General features: G+C 48.0%; 1 protein-coding gene across 1 annotated transcript in view; it reads right to left on the bottom strand.

Annotated features, from left to right (window-relative positions):
- The window catches only part of RBCK1 (RANBP2-type and C3HC4-type zinc finger containing 1), a 36,110-nt gene that overhangs the window by 11,409 nt on the left and 5,806 nt on the right, over window positions 1–18,895 (bottom strand). Inside the window, exons 2-10 of the mRNA XM_060686079.2 lie at window positions 18,013–18,197; window positions 16,149–16,255; window positions 14,949–14,997; window positions 11,883–12,027; window positions 10,432–10,525; window positions 8,756–8,954; window positions 6,592–6,743; window positions 3,949–4,122; window positions 1,344–1,504 (exon numbers count right to left, since the gene is read on the bottom strand). Of these exons, the coding sequence (XP_060542062.1) occupies window positions 1,344–1,504; window positions 3,949–4,122; window positions 6,592–6,743; window positions 8,756–8,954; window positions 10,432–10,525; window positions 11,883–12,027; window positions 14,949–14,970 (947 nt within the window). The 5' untranslated portion in view covers window positions 14,971–14,997; window positions 16,149–16,255; window positions 18,013–18,197. The remainder of the gene's footprint in view (window positions 1–1,343; window positions 1,505–3,948; window positions 4,123–6,591; window positions 6,744–8,755; window positions 8,955–10,431; window positions 10,526–11,882; window positions 12,028–14,948; window positions 14,998–16,148; window positions 16,256–18,012; window positions 18,198–18,895) is intronic.

Genomic DNA, 18,895 nt, shown 5'->3' with positions numbered 1-18,895 from the left:
ACTAGCAATTCTCAAACGAGGATGACCAGTTACATACACCCAACTTTGATGTCCCCTAAGATCATCAAGAGATCACCGAAGTAAGGTGTTCCCATTCTAGGGAGACCAGTTATGCAAACCCATCTTAGATGTCTCCTAAGACCATCAAGAGATCAGCAAGGTAGGGACTAGCAATTCACATACTAGGATGACCAGTTATATAAACCCATCTTTGATGTCCCCTAAGATCATCAAGAGATCACCGAAGTAAGGTGTTCCCATTCTAGGGAGACCACTTATGCAAACCCATCTTAGATGTCTCCTAAGACCATCAAGATACCACTGAAGTAGGAACTAGCAATTCGCATCCTAGGATGACCATTCTACAAAGCCATCTTAGATGTCTCCTAAGACCATCAAGAAATCTCTTAAGTAGGAACTACCAGTTCCCACACTAGGAAGACCATACATACAGTAAATCCATTTTAGCTGTCTCCTAAGACCACCAAGAGATCATCATAGTAGGAACTAGAAGTCCCTATGCTAGGGAGACCAGTTATATAGACTCATCTTAGATGACTCCTAAGACCATCAAGAGATCAGCAAGGTAGGGACTAGCAATTTACACACTAGGATGACCAGTTATATAAACCCATCTTTGATGTCTCCTAAGACCATCAAAGATTACCAAGGTAGGAACTAGCAGTTCTCATGCTAAGTAGACCAGTTACATAGACTCATCTTAGATGACTCCTAAGACCATCAAGAGGTCACCAAGGTAGGAACTAGCAATTCTCAAACGAGATGACCAGTTATATACACCCATTTTAGATGTCTCCTAAGACCATCAAAGATTACCAAGGTAGGAAAGATCAGTTCTCATGCTAGGGAGACCAGTTATGTAAACCTATCTTAGATGTCTCCTAAGACCATCAAGAGATCAGCAAGGTAGGGACTAGCAATTCACATACTAGGATGACCAGTTATATAAACCCATCTTTGATGTCCCCTAAGATCATCAAGAGATCACTGAAGTTAAGAACTAGGTGTTCCCATTCTAGGGAGACCAGTTATGCAAACCCATCTTAGATGTCTCCTAAGACCATCAAGATACCACTGAAGTAGGAACTAGCAATTCCCATCCTAGGATGACCATTCTACAAAGCCATCTTAGATGTCTCCTAAGACTATCAAAGATATCGCAGAGGTAGGAACTAGCAGTTCCCATGCCAGGATGACCACGTATGTAAACCTAACTTAGATGTCTCCTAAAAGACCATCGACTGATCCTCCAGGTGTCCTCCTCTGCCTTATGACCAGGCCTTGATAACAAATCCTGAGCACGTTCTGGAACCAAGGCTCACTTGCAGAAGGAATGGAGACATTCTCGTAGGGTGACTCCTTCTCCAGGTTCCAGGTTCATGAAGCAGATGGGGCATTGAATGGCTTCCTCAGAAAGCACTAAGTTCTGGTTGTCCCACTGCAGGAGTTGCCTATAGTTTCGTTTTTTCTCTTCTTCTTCCACCTGTGACCAGAGAGAGAAGGGGAGTGTAAGGTTTCTTACCTGTGTGGATTTTCAGACGTGTGGCTTTTACGGCCTAGATCAGGGGCCTCCAACCTTGGCAACTTTAAGCCTGGCGGACTTCAACTCCCAGAATTCCACAGCCAGCTTTGCTGGCTGTGGAATTCTGGGAGTTGAAGTCCGCCAGGCTTAAAGTTGCCAAGGTTGGAGGCCCCTGATCTAAATTACCTGTGAAGTCTGAAGAGGCCCTGGGCCATTCTCTCCTCCAGCCAATAAGGATCAGGCTAAATTCACACAGTCCTCGACTTACAACAGTTCATTTAGTGACCCTTCAAAGTTATAACATTACTGAAAAACGATCATTTTTTTCACCCTTACGACCATTGGAAGCATCCCCACAGTCACGTGATCAGAACACAAGGCAGCCAACTCATATTTATGACTGTTGCAATGTCCCGGGGTCACGTGATCCCCCTTTTGCGACCGCCTGACAAGTAAAGTCAATGGGGAAGCCAGATTCACTTAACGACCGGGTTACTAACAACTGCAAGTGATTCACTTAACAAAAGTGGCAAGAAAAGTAGTAAAATGGGGCAGAACTCACTTAGCAAATGTCTTACTTAAGAATATAAATTTGGGGGTCAATTGTTGTCATAAGTTGAGGACTACCTGTATACCCCTTCATAGTGCTTTATAGAGCCAGCCTCTTGCCCCCAACAATCTGGGTCCTAATTTTACCGACCTCGGAAGGATGGAAGGCTGAGTCAACCTTGAGCCGGTCAGGATTGAACAGCTGGCAGTGGGCAGAGTTAGCCTGCAATACTGCATTCCGATAGATAGATAGATAGATCATAGAGATGGATGGATGGATGGATGGATGGATGGATGGATGGATGGATGGATGGATGGATGGATAGATAGATAGATAGATAGATAGATAGATAGATAGATAGATAGATAGATAGATAGAAAGATAGATAGATAGATAGATAGATAGATAGATAGATAGATAGATAGATAGATAGATAGATAGATAGATAGATAGATTATAGAGATGAATGGATGGATGGATGATGGATGGTTGAATAGATAGATAGATTATAGAGATGAATGGATGGATGGATGATGGATGGATAGATAGATAGATAGATAGATAGATAGATAGATAGATAGATAGATAGATAGATTATAGAGATGAATGGATGGATGGATGATGGATGGTTGAATAGATAGATAGATTATAGAGATGAATGGATGGTTGGATGATGGATGGATGGATGGATAGATAGATAGATAGATAGATAGATAGATAGATAGATCATAGAGATGGATGGATGGATGGATGGATGGAGGTAGATAGATAGATAGATAGATAGATAGATAGATAGATAGATAGATTATAGAGATGAATGGATGGATGGATGATGGATGGATGGATAGATAAATAGATAGATAGATTATAGAGATGAATGGATGGATGGATGGATGGATGGATGGATGGATAGGAGAGAGAGAGAGAGAGAGAGAGAGATGAGAGACAGAGACAGACATGGAAGAAGAGAGACAAACAGTGAGAGAGAGATAGACATAGAGAGAGAGAAGACATAGAAAGATAGCAATACCATGTTTTCCCGAAAATAAGACCCTGTCTTATATTTTTTGGAACCCCGAAATAAGTGCTTGGCCTTATTTTCGGGGAGGTCTTATTATTTTGGGGCGCGTGGAGCAAGACGGGGCTCCTCTTGCCATCTTACCTGATTTCCATCTCTGTCTCCCTAACCCTAACCAGAGGAAATAGCGGGGACTGTCTGCATATGCGTTTAAATATTTTCCAGGAGGGTTTATTTTCAGGGAGGGCTTATTTTGGGACGGCGATTTATTTTAGCGCATGCGCTCAAAATCCCAATTAGGCTTATTATCAGGGGATGTCTTATTTTCGGGAAAACAGGGTAGCACTTACACTTATATACCGCTTCAGAATGCTTTCCAGCCCTCTCTAAGCGGTTTGCAGAGCCTTGGTGGCGCAGCAGATTAAAGTGCTGTTAAGTAACACCAGCTGCCTGCAATTACTGCAAGTTCGAATCTCACCAGGCTCAAGGTTGACTCAGCCTTCCGAGGTAGGTAAAATGAGGACCCAGCTTGTGGGGGCAATAAGCTGACTTTGTATAAATATACAAAAGGATGAAGGCTGTTGCTTAACGCACTGTAAGCTGCCCTGAGTCTCCGGAGAAGGGCGGCATATAAATCAAACCAATAAATAAATACAGAGTCAACCTCTGGCCTCCAACAATCTGGGTCCTCATTTTACTCGAGCTGGCCAGGATCGAACTTCCTGGCAGTGGGCAATCAGCCTGCAATGCTGCCTTCTGACCACTATGCGCCACCAGGGCTCTCCTCAGATCAACCCCCCCTCCACCCCGATGTGGCTGGCCAGGTCCACCCCTCACCTGCTGGTATTGGCGGGTGGCCTCCAAATCCCTCTGCAGCCATGCCTGCTCTTCCGCATCCAGCTTATAGTCTTCCGGGACGACGTAATTCAAGGGCCGCTCGGCGCAGCACATTTCGCATCCGGGACGGGACGGCTTGTTGATAAATGTACAAGTCAGGCACTCCCAACCAATCTAGGAAGCCACCCAGGCAGGTGGGGAAGCAAAGGAGTGAGAGGCATATAGGAGACAACATGGCAACCCAGTTACAATAATAGAGTTGGAAGGACCTTGAAGGTCTTCTAGTAGAGTCTCCTAAGATTTCTGGCTTGGGGGCCCGGAGAAAGGGAGGGGAGGGGAGAAAGAGAGGATGGTTTTGTGAGAGGGGCAGGTGCACACACCTTGTCAAGTTTCCAAAAGATGCCCTAATTAATTCATGAGCCATGATCCAAACTTCAAAGGAAATATAGTCATTTATTAGGAACAACATTCCGGCAATACTGGGATGCAGTTAGGACTGATCCTATGTAGATTTACGTTCCCCTATGACTCTGTCTCTCCCCTCCTCTCTGGCCATGTCATAAATCACATTCTTCAATTAACCACTTTGGCCGGCTGTGAAACCTAACACCCTCCTTCTGATTGCGGTCAGGAAGAATGTATGGAATGCACTTCAGTTCTCCCTCCCTCCTGCTCAGGGCAACTTGAAAGCTTTGCAAGTTGTCGCACCCGTTCCTCACGCGAGTGGGGCTGAGGGCTCCCCCGTGCACCAGCCGGCCACTCACACGGCCTGGTTGCGAATAGGCTGCGGCCTGGTAGTGGGTCACGGCCCACAGGTTGGGGACCCCTGTTCTACTCCAACCCTCTGCTTGAGCAGGAGATCCTATGCCAGTGACGGCTAACCTTTTTTGCCATTGCGTGCCAAAAGCGGGGGGGGGGGAATGTGTGGGAGGTCGTGTGCATGCATGCCAACACCCATAATTATATGCGCCCTGCCCTCGCACATGCGCATGCTCTCCTTCCCTCGCTCTCCCGTTTTTTGCTCTCCCCAGGCTCCAGAGGCTCTCTAGGAGCCTGTGGAGGGTGAAAACGGCCTTCCTCACCCCCCCCCCCCCCAGAGGCCTGAAACAGCCCATTTACCAACTTCCAGTGGGACCGGAAGGCCCGTTTTTGCTCTCCTCAGGCTCCAGAGCCTCTCTAGGAGCCTGGGGAGGGCGAAAACGGCCTTCCCCACCTGTCAGGCCCTCTGGAGGCAGGAAAAACGCCTGTTTCCCTACTTCTGGTGGGCCCAGAAGGCCCGAAAATCAGGTGGAGCTGAGTTTGCGTGCCCACCGCTATGGCTCTGCGTACCACCTGTGGTGCGCGTGCCATAGGTTCGCCATCACGGTCTTATGCCATTCTGGACAAAATGGCTGTCCAGTCTCTTCTTAAAAACCTCCAGTATTGGAGCACCGCAAAGTTCTGGAGGGAAACCGCTGAGTAACAGTTGGAAGGGACTTTGGAGATCTTCTAGTCCCGTGATGGCGAACCTGTGGCACGCGTGCAACAGGTAGCACACGTAGCCATATCAGTGGGCGTCCGAGCTCAGCTCCGGCGCGTGCCAGCTGATTTTCGGGCCTTCTGGGCCCACCAGAAGTAGGGAAACAGGCTGTTTCCTGCCTCCAGAGGGCCTCGTGGGGTAGTGGGGAAGGCCTGTTTTTTGCTGTCCCCAGGATCCAGAGCCTTTCTAGGAGTCTGGGGAGGACAAAAACTGCCTTCCCCTGTCCCAGAAAGGCTCTGGAGCCTGGGGATAGCAAAAAAACAGGCCTTCTGGTCCCACCGGAAGTTGGCAAATGGGCCGTTTCCAACCTCCAGAGGACCTCCGGGTGGGTGGGGAAGGCCATTTTTGCCCTCCCCAGACTCATAAAGAGGATCTGGAGCCAGGTGAGACAGAAAAACGGGCCTACCGGGCCATCCTGTGCCAGGAGCTGGTGGGGGAGGGGTGTTCATGCACGCATGCACAGGGGTGGGGCGCATAGAATTATGGGTGTGGGCACGCGGGCGCGCAACTCCCCCCCGCCCGCTCTCCGGGCACGTGATGGCAAAAAGGTTAGCCATCACTGCTTCTAGTCCAACCTCAGCCTCCAGAGACTTTCTAGGAGCCTGGGAAGGGCGAAAATGGCCTTCCCCACCCAGCCCCAGAGGCAGGAAAGGGCTGTTTTCGCCCTCCCCAGACTCCTAGAAAGGCTCTGGAGCTTGGGGAGAGAGAAAAATGAGCCATCGCATGCCAGGAGCGGGGGGGGGGGGTGTCGCGCGCTCATGCGCGGGGGAGGGGCGCATACGCAAGCTCCCCCCCCGCTCCTGGCACGCGATGGCAAAAAGGTTCGCCATCCCTGATATAGATAAACCTCCAAGCGGCCTCAACGGCTCTCTAAAATCTCCAGCTGTCTGCAAGGAGTATCAATCCACCCATCCTCCACCGTTTCAGTCAGAACTGAAGAAGCTTCTCGGAGGAGAAGCGAAACGTCTTCGAGGTAAAAATCCAGTTGCCTCTTGAAAAAAAGCACGTTTGGGACAACCGGGACCTGGATGACGGAGAATCTCCGTAGATATTATTTGTGGCTCTTGCGTACATCTCTCATCTTCTTAATCTCTACATCACCCACTTTCTTGCGCGTCTCCTACCTTTGGGGGCTCCACGGGGAGAGTCAGCTCACAGCCGCTCCCCTCCTCGTGCACGTCCAACATCAAGGAGGGCTCCGTTGGTGTCGAGAAGTCCGAAGAACCCGAATCGCCAGTTCCCCGAGGCACCAGGACTCCTTCTCTAATGCCTAACTCTGACGACAACACACAAGGGAGAAAGGAAAGACGTGATTACAGCGTGGCTACTATTTTGAGACAACCCAGGAGCTGTTGTGGCCCATCAGCGGCCTGTGCAGCTAGTAGCTGATTCTGACAGCGAGGAGGCTGGTGTGGTGCTGCGCCAGCAACCTGTGCAGCTGGCGCTCGAGTCGGACAGTGAGGAGGCTGGAGAAGATGTGGTGCCAGAGGTGGGAATTCAGCCAGGGCCTTCAGAAGCTCCAGAAGCTCCCTTAAGTGAAGAGGACGAAGAGGAGGAGCCTCTTCTCGATGCACGGGCGCGCAGAGCTGCCACTTCCTTCGCCTATTTAAGGAGGAACGCCGACTGAAGCAATTTGCAGGGAATAACTTTAGTTCACTCTCCTTCGCGTCTGGATTCTCTGCAAAATTGCTTCTGGGCTTTCTGCCAACTCTAGTAAGACTGCGATTACCTTATCTTAGAATTCTGGTAGGCTGTTAAGACAGTTTATTAACAGCCTTTGGTTGATAAAGACTGAGTTATTTGAGTAAAATAAGCTTTGTATAGAGTTTGTAAGTGCTACGTTCTTTGGGGTCCGTAGCTGGGGCAGAACAGGAGCAAAATACAGGACACAAGAGATTTTAACATTACAAATGGTGGTTTATATACAAGACTTCTATATACAGACATACACGTGGTAGGCACATACCAGGCAAGCAAGCAATCTTCACCTCTACACGGAGAACTACAACGCAGATAGAACACGACGAGGAGAGTGATACAGGAGGAGAGAGAGACAGATGCGCCCTCTCATGGCCTCCCTTATATAGACAGGTTCTTAAAGGGGCAATAATCCTGCCGACTCATTCTCATTTCATCATCTCGGTTTACAGCCTTACAGCAGCTGGTCAGCTATTAAATCATCATTACCTTAACAGTCACTATGTGGGTTTAGAGTTTTAAAATGTCACGGTGCTTCATAGTTTGAAAGAGCACAGATACAGGTGGTCCTCGACTTACAACCGTTTGCTTAGTGATCATTTGAAGTTACAACGGCACTGAAAAAAGTGACTTACGGCCGTTTCTCACACTTACGGCCATTCCAGCGTCCCCACGGTCATGTGATCAACAGCCAGACGCTTGGCGACTGATTCATATTTATGATGGTTGCGGTGTCCCAGAAGTCATGTGATCCTCTTTTGAGACCTGTAGTCCTCGACCTATGACCACAATTGAACCCCACATTTCTGTCGCTAAGCGAGGCAGTTGTTAAAAGTGAATTTTGTCCCCGTTTATAGCATCGGGATTTTGAATCACGTGACTGTGGGGCTGCTGCAACGGTCGTAAATGTGAAACATAGTCCTAAACTCACTTATTTTCAATACCATTGTAACTTTGAACGGTCACTAAATGAATGCTTGTAAGTCGAGGACATCTTGTACTTCCGTTTTTTGGCAATTTTTTTCTCAGAGCAAACCATTGGTTCACTTAATGACCGCTGCATTCACTTAACAACTGTTGAGGATTCACTTAATGACCTCTCAAAAAGATGATGATAAAAATGGCGACTGTCACAAGTCACGGTCATCAATGAGGACAACCTGTAGATAAAGGTATTCCTCGACTTACAACGGTTCATTTAGTGACTGTTCAAAGTTACAACGGCAATGAAAAAAGGAACTTATGACCATTTTTCCTACTTATGACGACGCCTGGCAACTGACTCGCATTTATGATAGTCGCAGCGTCCCGGGGGTCACGTGATCCCCTTTTGCGACCTTCTCACAAGCAAAGTCAATGGAGGAAGCCAGATTCACTTAACGACTGGGTTCCTCACTTAATAACTCCAATCACTCACTTAACGAACGTGGCATGAAAAGTGGTAAAACTGGGGCAAAACTCACTTAACAAACATCTCTCTTAGCCACATCAATTCTGGGTTCCACGGTGGTCGTAAGTCGAGGACTACCTGCGTAGATGGTCCTTCCATGCCCCCGGTGCCCCTTCTGGTGCCCCTTCGGACCAGCTCACCTTCCAGCTGCCTGCGTTCGTGGTCCAACTCTGCCGTTTCTTTGCTCAGCTTCTTGGTCTTGGCGGACATCAAGTAGAGGTAGGCCTGGTCGCCGTCCTTCTGGATACCTTGGTAGTGGAGGGTCTCGTGGTCCTGGGGCAGCCTCCGTCCCACCACCCACTTCTGGATGCTGGGTGGGAAACCATAATGGAGATGCATCTGTTCAGGAGACAAAAGGCAGCTGTAGGGAACCCACAGGAGACGTCTGCCTCTAGAGTAGAGTAGAGTGTAGAGTAAAGTAGAGTAGAGTAGAGTGTAGATTGTAGAGTAGAGAGTGGAGAGTAGAGTGTAGAATAGAGAGAGGAGAGGAGAGGAGAGGAGAGGAGAGGAGAGGAGAGGAGAGGAGAGGAGAGGAGAGGAGAAGAGAAGAGAAGAGAAGAGAAGAGAAGAGAAGAGAAGAGAAGAGAAGAGAAGAGAAGAGAAGAGAAGAGAAGAGAAGAGAAGAGAAGAGAAGAGAAGAGAAGAGAAGAGAAGAGAAGAGAAGAGAAGAGAAGAGAAGAGAAGAATATACTGAAGAGAGAATACAGAATAGAATAGGATAGGATAAAATACAGAAAGAATAGAGTAGAGTAGAGTGGAGTGGAGAGTGGAGAGTAGAGTGTAGAATAGAGAGAGGAGAGGAGAGGAGAGGAGAGGAGAGGAGAGGAGAGGAGAGAAGAGAAGAGAAGAGAAGAGAAGAGAAGAGAAGAGATATCTTTATATGTTTTAGCCTCTGGGCCTTTAATCCTCTTAGTTGCTCTTCTCTGCACTTTTTCCAAAGTCTCAACATCTTTTTTGTAATGTGGGGACCAAAAGTGGATGCAGGATTCCAGGTGGGGCCTTACTAAGGCTTTACAAAGAGGTACTAACACATCACGCGATTTTGATTCTATGCCCTCTGTTGATACCACCAAGGATTGTGTTAGCTTTTTTGGCTGCTGCTCTTCCTTCCTTCCTTCCTTCCTTCCTTCCTTCCTTCCTTCCTTCCTTCCTTCCTTCCTTCCTTCCTTCCTTCCTTCCTTTTTCTTTCTTCTCCTTCTCCCACCTCCTCTCTCTTTCTTTTTGGCTGCTCAGTTGCTCTTCTCTGAACTTTTTCCAAACTCTCAACCTCTTTTTTGTAGTATGGTGACCAAAATTGGTTGCAGGATGCCAGGTGGGGCCTTACTAAGGTTTTACAAAGCGGTACTAATACTTCACATGATTTTGATTCTATGCCTCTGTTGATACAACCAAGGATTGTGTTAGCTTTTTTGGCTGCTGTTGCACATGGCTGGCTCATATTTAAGGGATCGTCCACTAGGACTCCAAGGTCCCTCTCACAGCTGTGGTGAAAACCTGGACTGAAAACCCTGACTTCTCCTGAAAATGGACAGGCTGCAGAATACCATGATGGCATCTTCATAGATTAGAGTAGAATAAGCTGGAAGGGACCCTGGAGGTCTTCTAGTCCAGCCCCCTGTTCCAGTAGGAGAACCAATTTAGATAAGTGACTGTCTAGAGTTTTCTTAAAAACATCCATTGATGGAGCGCCCACGATTTCTGGAGGCAAGCTGTTCCACTGATTAATTGTCCTCACTGTGAGGAAGCTTCTCCTGAATTCCAGGTTCCTCCAAGATCACCCAACTTTCGCCCCAAATCTGCCTCTGACAGTTCATACCATGTCTTTGAGGGAAGCCATAGTCATGGAAGGCTGGACCTTCAGAAAGATGGGTGTGGTGACCATCTGGGCATCTTCCACGCCCACCCAGAGCCTAGAAGAAAGGAGAGGCATTATGAGAAAGTCCTCCACCAGGTCTGACTCCAAAACCCATCCCTTCTTCTCCATGATTCTCTTAACCTCTGACTTGCTCACACTACCAAGGTCAGAGGTCATCATCTCAATGTTCTTTGGAGTCCACTCCTGAATGTTCTTCCGCCATCTTCTCCACCCAAGAAGCACAGTTTCTCTGAGGTAGCCTTCCATAACCTACCACCCTCCAACTATGATAGACTCCAAATACAAGAATTATCAGCCAGGAGGACTTTTCTCCATGGTGGTTTGGACTTCTGACAGCTGTAGTCCAGGACAGGGGTCTCCAACCTTGGCAACTTTAAGATGGCGGACTTCAACTCCCAGAATTCTTTGCTGGCTGGGGAATTCTGGGAGTTGATGCCCACCAGAATTGCCAAGGTTGGAGGTCCCAAGACATATTTGAGAACACTAATCCAGAAAATAAGGACCTCACCACACCACATGATACAAAGGTGAAGTCTTCTTTAAGTCAAACTTGGCTCCTCATGGACCCATCTCATATACAGGTAGTCCTCGACTTATGACCGCAACGGAGCCCCAAACTTCCGCTGCTTAGCGAGACGGTTGTTCAGTGAGTTTTGCCCCATTTTACGACCTTTCTTGCCACAGTCGTCAAGTGAATCACTGCAGTTGTTAAGTGAGTAACACGGTCGTTAAAATGAATTTGGCTTTCCCCATTGATTTTGCTGGTCAGGTGGTCGCAAAAGGGAAACACGTGACCCCGGGACACTTCAACCGTCGTAAGTATGAGTCAGTTGCCAAGCGTCAGAATTTTGATCACGTGAACCCTGGGGATGTTGCAACGGTCGTAAGTGTGAAACACGGTCATAAGCCACTTTTTTTCAGTGCCGTTGTGACTTCAAACGGTCACTAAACGAAGGGTTGTAAGTCGAGGACTACCTGTATAGAATAAAGCAACATTCTTGGAATCCTTATCAAGTTTCTCGGCCTGGCCTACCTGGAAGGGCTGGCAGTAACGAAGTAAAATTTCGGTTTCTTGCTTCAAAAGGATGGGATGCCCAGTGTTGAGGGTGTCACAGGGGTTTAGAAGCCCCAGACAGGATTCCAACCCCCTCCCCAATTCTCAGATTTTGGAATATTTACAGGGCTCTCTAGGACAGTGTTTCTCAACCTTGGTAGCTTGAAGATGGGTGGACTTCAACTCCCAGAATCCCCCAGCCAGCTGCGCTGGCTGGGGGATTCTGGGAGTTGAAGTCCACCCATCTTCAAGCTTCCAAGGTTGAGAAACACTGCTCTAGTAGAATCCAGCTGTGTAGGATTCGCATTCAGGACCGCATCACCTCCTCTGGCATCACCTAATGTCGTGCTCCGGATAGGCGTCTGGTTCCAGCTGCACCTTGACGGGGACACGGCGCTCGGCCAGCCAGATGGCGCAACGCTGGGCGATCTCTTCCTCCCCGTCTCGGATCGCCTCCGCCAGCCTCAGGGCTTGCTGCTCAGCTGAGGAGGAGAGGAGACCATTCGGCTGTGGAACTCCTTGCCACGTGATACCGCTTTGCCCCCTGGGAGCCATTTCCGAGATCGGCATCTGAAGCTCCCTTAAGGTAAGGGAGAGATCCAGGCACGGGCGTCCCCAGTTGGCTTAGGAATGTCACCACGCAAATGCCAACCCTTAGATCTGTTTCTTCACGCCCATTCTGCGTTTGGGGAGGGAAAGGCAGTTTGATGTGGTGGCTAGGGGACTCAAAGAGTTCTAGACCTCCCTTTGGCATGAAAGCTGACGTGGTGAGTTTGGATCAAAATCACCAGGAGACAGTGAGTTCTAGTCTCGGGGAGGGAGGAGAGAATGAATGAATGAATGAATGAATGAATGAGGGAGGAAGGGAGGGAGGGAGGGAGGAAGGAAGGAAGGAAGGAAGGAAGGAAGGAAGGAAGGAAGGAAGGAAGGAAGGAAGGAAGGAAGGAAGGAAGGAAGGAAGGAGAAAGAAAGAGGGAGAAAGGGAGGAGACAATGAATGAATGAATGAGGGAGGGAGGGAGGAACAAAGGAAGAAAGAAAGAAAGAGGGAGGGAGGAGAGAATGAATGAATGAATGAATGAATGAGGGAGGGAGGGAGGAACAAAGGAAGGAAGGAAAGGAAGGAGAGAGAGAGAGAAAGTAAGTAAGAAAGAAAGAAAGAAGGGAGGAAGGAGAGAATGAATGAATAAATGAATGAATGAATGAGGGAGGGAGGAACAAAGGAAGGAAGGAAGTAGAAAGAAAGAAAGAAAGAAAGAAAGAAAGAAAGAAAGAAAGAAAGAAAGAAAGAGGGAGGGAGGGGAGAATGAATTTATTTATTTATTTATTTAATTAATTTGTATACCGCCCTTCTCCAACAGGACTCAGGGCGGTGAACAGCCACGGTAAAAACACAACATATAAAATTTAAAAACAATTTAAAAAACATTAAATACTTTTGGCCGTCAATTTAAAATAACCCAATTAAAACCAATTATAAATTTAAAACCGAAGGGATGGGATCAAGCCAGCCGGCTAGGAGAAAAAGATGTGTTTTCAGGGCCCGACGAAAAGTCCGGAGGTGTGGTATCGTGCGTATCTTTGGGGGTAGGTCGTTCCAGAGGGCAGGTGCCCCCACAGAGAAGGCTCTCCCCCTGGGGGTCGCCAGCCGACACTGTCTGGCCAATGGCACCCTGAGGAGGCCCTCTCTGTGGGAGCGAACTGGCCAGTGGGAGGCTATTGGTGGCAGAAGGCGGTCTCGTAAGTACCCCGGCCCTAAGCCATGGAGCGCTTTAAAGGTGGTCACCAACACCTTGAAGCGCACCCTGAAGACCACAGGAAGCCAGTGCAGCTCGCGCAGGAGAGGTGTCACATGGGAGCATCCCGTCGCTCCCATAATCCTCCGCGCGGCCGCATTCTGGACCAACTGGACCCTCCGGGTGCACCCCAAGGGGAGCCCCATGTAGAGAGCGTTGCAGTCGTCCAGGCGGGAAGTGAGTGCCTGAGTGACTGTGCGTAGGGAGTCCCGATCCAGAAAGGGACGCAACTGGCGTATCAGGCGGACCTGATAAAAAGTCCCCCTGGCCACAGCCGTCATATGCTCTTCTAAAGACAGCCGTGTATCCGGGAGGACACCCAAGTTGCGAGCCCTTTCCGTGGGGGCCAATGATTCGCCCCCAATAGCCAGCGATGGCGTCAGCTGGCTATATCGGGACGCCGGAAGCCACAGCCACTCGGTCTTGGAAGGGTTGAGTCGGAGCCTGTTTCTCCCCATCCAGGCCCGCACGGCCTCCAGGCACCGGGACATCACTTCAAGGGCATCGAATGAATGAATGAATGAATGAAGGAGGGAGGGAGGAACAAAGGAAGGAAGGAAGAAAAGGAAGGAGAGAGATGGCGATAGAGAGAGAGAGAGAAAGAAAGTGAAGGAAGAAAGAAAGAAGGAAGGAGAGAATGAACGAATGAATGAATGAATGAATGAAGGAGGGAGGGAGGAACAAAGGAAGGAAGGAAGAAAAGGAAGGAGAGAGATGGCGATAGAGAGAGAGAGAGAAAGAAAGTGAAGGAAGAAAGAAAGAAGGAAGGAGAGAATGAATGAATGAATGAATGAGGCAGGCAGGTAGGAAGTCGTTTCCAATACTTCATGGACCTATCCAGGTAGTGACCAGGAGTTAAGACTAAAATCTCAAAGGAAAAAAAGTCTATTTAGGTGTTTTTAAAGGAGGGACTTTATTACCCAGTGGGAAGAAAGACCCCCTAGAGCCGTGATGGTGAACCTGTGGCACGCAGAGTCATATCTGTAGGCATACAAGTGTTGCCCTAGCTCAGCTCCAGCGTGCATGCGTGCGCCGGCCAGCTGATTTTCGGGCCTTATGGGCCCACCAGAAGTTGGAAACGGCCATTTCCAGCCTCTGGATGGCCTCTGGGAGGGTGGGGGAGGCTGTTTTCACCCTCCCCAGGCTCCAAACCTGCCTCTGGAGCCTGGGGAGGGCGAAAAACGGGCCTACCAATAACTTTTTTTGCCGTTGTGTGCCAAAAGCGGGGGGACTGCGAGGGGATGTCGCACACGCATGCGTGAGGGGCATTGAATTATGGGTGTGGGCACATCCGCGCCCCCCTCCGCCTTTGGCACGCGACGGCAAAAAGATTAGCCATCACTGCCCTAGAGAGACTTATTTCTAACCCTGAGGATGTTAGCTAGTTGGGTTATTGAACCGTCTGCAAGAAAACCACCACGAAGCTCAGAGAGCACCAGGGATCCCTCACGTCAACCCGGAGCTACAAATCTTCTCCTTTATTAGACCTCATTTCTGCTCTGGGTCAGCAAGGAGCATCCAAAAGACCCTCCCCACGGGCCATTTCCGCTTCCTTTGCAAGCCCCTCCCCACCTGTTGGATGCCCACCCCATTCCCCTGCCAACTCACCTTTCCTTATTGCCTCCTCCATCGGCCACACAGTCAGCCCCACGGACTCCTGACCCAAAGAGAAGAAGGAGCCGTGAGGATGGGCAGGACAGACCCAACCCCAACAACCCCATCCTCATGAACAACAAGCCTTTCCAGATCCAATTTCAGCACCCGGCGGTCCCTCACTGGAGGATTTTAAGGAAGAGTTTGGACAGCCATGTGTCTGGAATGGTGTAGGAGCTCCTGCTTGAGTAGGGGGCTGGACTAGAAGACCTCCAAAATCCCCTCCAACTCTCTGTTTCTCAATCTTGGCAACTTTAAGATAGGTGGACTTCAAGTCCCCGAATTCTCCATGAGTGAAGTTGGCTGGGGAATTCTGGGAGTTGAAGTCCACCTATTCTAAAGTTGCCTAAGTTGGGAAACCCTACCCCTAACTTACCCTACCTTATGTTACCCAACCCAACCCTACCTTACCCTATCCAACCCTACCCTACTTTACTCTACTCTACTCCACCCTACCCTACCTTACCCAACCCAACCCAACCCTACCTTACTCTACCCTACCCTACCCTACTGTACCTTACCCTACTGTACTTTACCGAACCCTACACTACCTTACCTTACCTTACTCTACCTTACCCATCCCTACCCTACCCTGTCCTTACCCTACCTTTCCGTACTACCCAACTCGACCTTACCCTACCCAAACCTACCTTACTTTACTCTACCCTACCCAACCCAACCCTACCTTACCATACACTACCCAACCCTACCATACCTTACCCTACTCTACCTTACCCAACCCTACCTTAGCCTACCATAGCTTACTCTACCTTAATTTACCCTTCCCTACCCTACCCTATCCTTACCATATCCTTCCCTACCATACCCAACACTACCGTACTGTACCTTACCTCTTCCCTACCCTACCTTACCCAACCCTACCTTAATCTACCCCACCCCACCCTATTTCACTCTACCTTATCTTAATCTACCTTACCTTACCCTTTTCTACCCCACTCTATCCTTACCATATCTTTCCCTACCCTACCCTACCCAACACTACCGTACTCTACCTTACCCTTCCCTACCCTTCCCATATACTTCCCTACCTTATCCTTACCCTACCCAACCCTACCCTGCAACTTAGGCCCAAAGAAAACTTTTCTGCTGGGGGCAGGAACCCAAATGAAAGCATCTTCAAGAAAACAGCCTCACCTGCTCTTTGAGTCTCTACTTCCCCAGGTGACCCAAAGCGTCTTCAGACATTGAAGGAGAATCTCTTCCCTCCAGGAACTTCAATCCAGGTTTCTGAGCTCTGTGTTCTGATAGAGAGGAAAACCCAACATGACTTTGTTCCTGGACATCTTTCAGGTAGTCCTCAACTTATGACCATAAGGGTGCCCAGAATTACAGTCATACGTCATAAGTCAAGGACTGTAAGCCAGTCAGTAAGTGGGTTATCACATGACCACAGGTCATAAATTTTCTTGCCTAAATGTAGAACCTTACTTTTTTCACTTTTGAATGAAATTCAACGGTGAAAAAAGCAAAGTTCTGCATTTAGGCAAGGAAAAACAAAATGCACAGGTACAGTATAGGTGGTACCTTGCTCAATAGTAGTAACTGTGAGAGGGATCTTGGAGTCCTAGTGGACAACCATTTAAATAGGAGCCAGCCGTGGGCAGCAGCTGCCAAAAAAGCCAATGCAATCCTAGGTTGCATCAACGGAGGGATAGAATCAAGATCACGTGAAGTGTTAATACCACTTTATAAGGCCACACACTTGGAATTCTGCGTCCAGTTTTGGTCACCACAATGTAAAAAAGATGTGGAGACTCTAGAAAGAGTGCAGAGAAGAGCAACCAAGAGGATTAGGGGACTGGAGGCTAAAACATATGAAGAACGGTTGCAGGAACTGGGTATGTCTAGTTTAATGAAAAGAAGGACCAGGGGAGACATGATAGCAGTGTTCCCGTATCTCAGGGGCTGCCCCAAAGAAGAGGGAGTCAAGCTATTCTCCAAAGCACCAGAAGGCAGGACAAGAAGCAACGGGTGGAAACTAATCAAGGAGAGAAGCAACTTAGAACTAAGGAGAATTTCCTGACAGTGAGAACAATTAACCAGTGGAACAACTTGCCTCCAGAAGTTGTGAATGCTCCAACACTGGAAGATGTTAAGATGTTGTTGGATAACCATTTGTCTGAAGTGGTATAGTACACTAAGCAGGGGGTTGACTAGAAGACCTCCAAGGTCCCTTCCAACTCTGTCATTCTATTCTATAAAACGGCCACAGTCGCCTACTTTTGCCTTAGACAGAGGGTCTATTACAGGTAATCCTCGATTTACAACCACAATCAGGCCCTCCCTCTTTCCCTCCCTCCCTCCCTCCCTTCTTTTTTTCTTTCTTTCTCCTTCTTTCCCTCCCTCCCTCCCTCCCTTCTTTCCTTCTTTCTTTTTCCTCCCTCCCTCCCTTCTTTTTCTTTCTTTCCTTCTTTCTCTCTCTCTTTTTTCTTTTTTCTTTTAATTTGACTTATATGCCGCCCTTCTCCGGAGACTCAGGGCGGCTTACAGTGCGTTAAGCAACAGCCTTCATCCTTTTGTATATTTATACAAAGTCAGCTTATTGCCCCCACAATCCGGGTCCTCATTTCACCTACCTTAGAAAGGATGGAAGGCTGAGTCAACCTTGAGCCTTGGAGAGATTCGAACCAGCAGAAATTGCAGGCAGCTGTGTTAATAACAGGGTGCACTAAACCCCTGTACTATCAAGGCTACTATCAAGGATTTGATTTAAATCGAGTTGATTTAAATCATGATTTAAATCACTAGTAAAAAAGCCTCGAGCCTTGGCGAGATTCGAACTTGCAATAATTGCAGACAGCTGAATGTTAATAACAGGCTTTTAGTCTGTTGAGCTATCCAGGCTCCTGGATTAATGCAGTTAATTAACAGCCGTTGTTGTAAATGACTGATTTATTTAGTAAACTAAGGTTTGAACCGACTTTGTGTGTGCTGCGTTCTTTGGGGTCCGTAGCTGGGGCAGAACAGGTGGGTTTGGTTTCACTGCTTTTCTCCTCACCTGTTTCCGATGCTCCGAATCCTCCTTAAAAGACGGTGCCCGGATTTGAACCCAGGACTTGAGGTCGAAAAACCACAAGCAAGCACAGCTTTCACTTCCTCCAACTTCCGTTGTTTTAGTCGAAAATAGCATTTTTGGCAACTGCGGCCCAGCCGTGACTCATCTTTGGTTGCAAGGCTTCCAATCTATAGGGAGAAGAACGCCATGAGAAACTGAGCCTATTTGACTCCCGATACAAAACAATCCTCGACTTACAACGGTTCGTTTAGCGACCGTCCGAAGTTACAACGGTTCTGTGAAAGTGACTTACAACCGTTTACAACCAACGCAGTTGCCGAGGTTGGAGACCCCTGTTGTCCTACACCAATTCTGACAAATGGCACTGCAGGATATTGTGGGTTTTTTTTTGTTTCCTTCTTCTCTTTTTTTTATTGTCCCTTTCGAATGGGGTCTAACTATATAAATCTTCACATCCCTTATGAACTTTCACATTTAGGAAACAAAATTTCTTGGGTTTTTTTTTCTCTGTTCCGTAATCCGGGTGTGGTTTTTTTATTTTTCCATCGTTAACATTTCCTGGTAGAACTGTTGATTCTTGGACTAAGTATTTGCAAACAGTGCAAGAAAAGAGTAGGCTGACCATAAACTCAAAGGATGGGGGGTTTTTTTGTTTTTGTTTTTAAAAAAGTTGGATCCTGAAAAAATGAAACCGATGGAAAAAAAAGGGAAGGGCCTCCATTTTTTTGCACAAAGTGCAATGGCGCAAACTCTTAACTTGAGCGTAATTCTACATTTGCATCCAGAGTTTTGTGTTTTTCAGTTTTTAGCTGGAAATTAAACTCTGCTCTTGAACATAGGTTGGCTTGGAAATTTCACTTTGTGA

The sequence above is a fragment of the Pantherophis guttatus genome, chromosome 3 (genome assembly GCF_059756535.1).
Source record: "Pantherophis guttatus breed Tessera chromosome 3, ASM5975653v1, whole genome shotgun sequence".
In the NCBI taxonomy this organism is placed as follows: domain Eukaryota; kingdom Metazoa; phylum Chordata; class Lepidosauria; order Squamata; family Colubridae; genus Pantherophis; species Pantherophis guttatus.
This window is presented reverse-complemented; position numbering and strand designations above follow the sequence as displayed.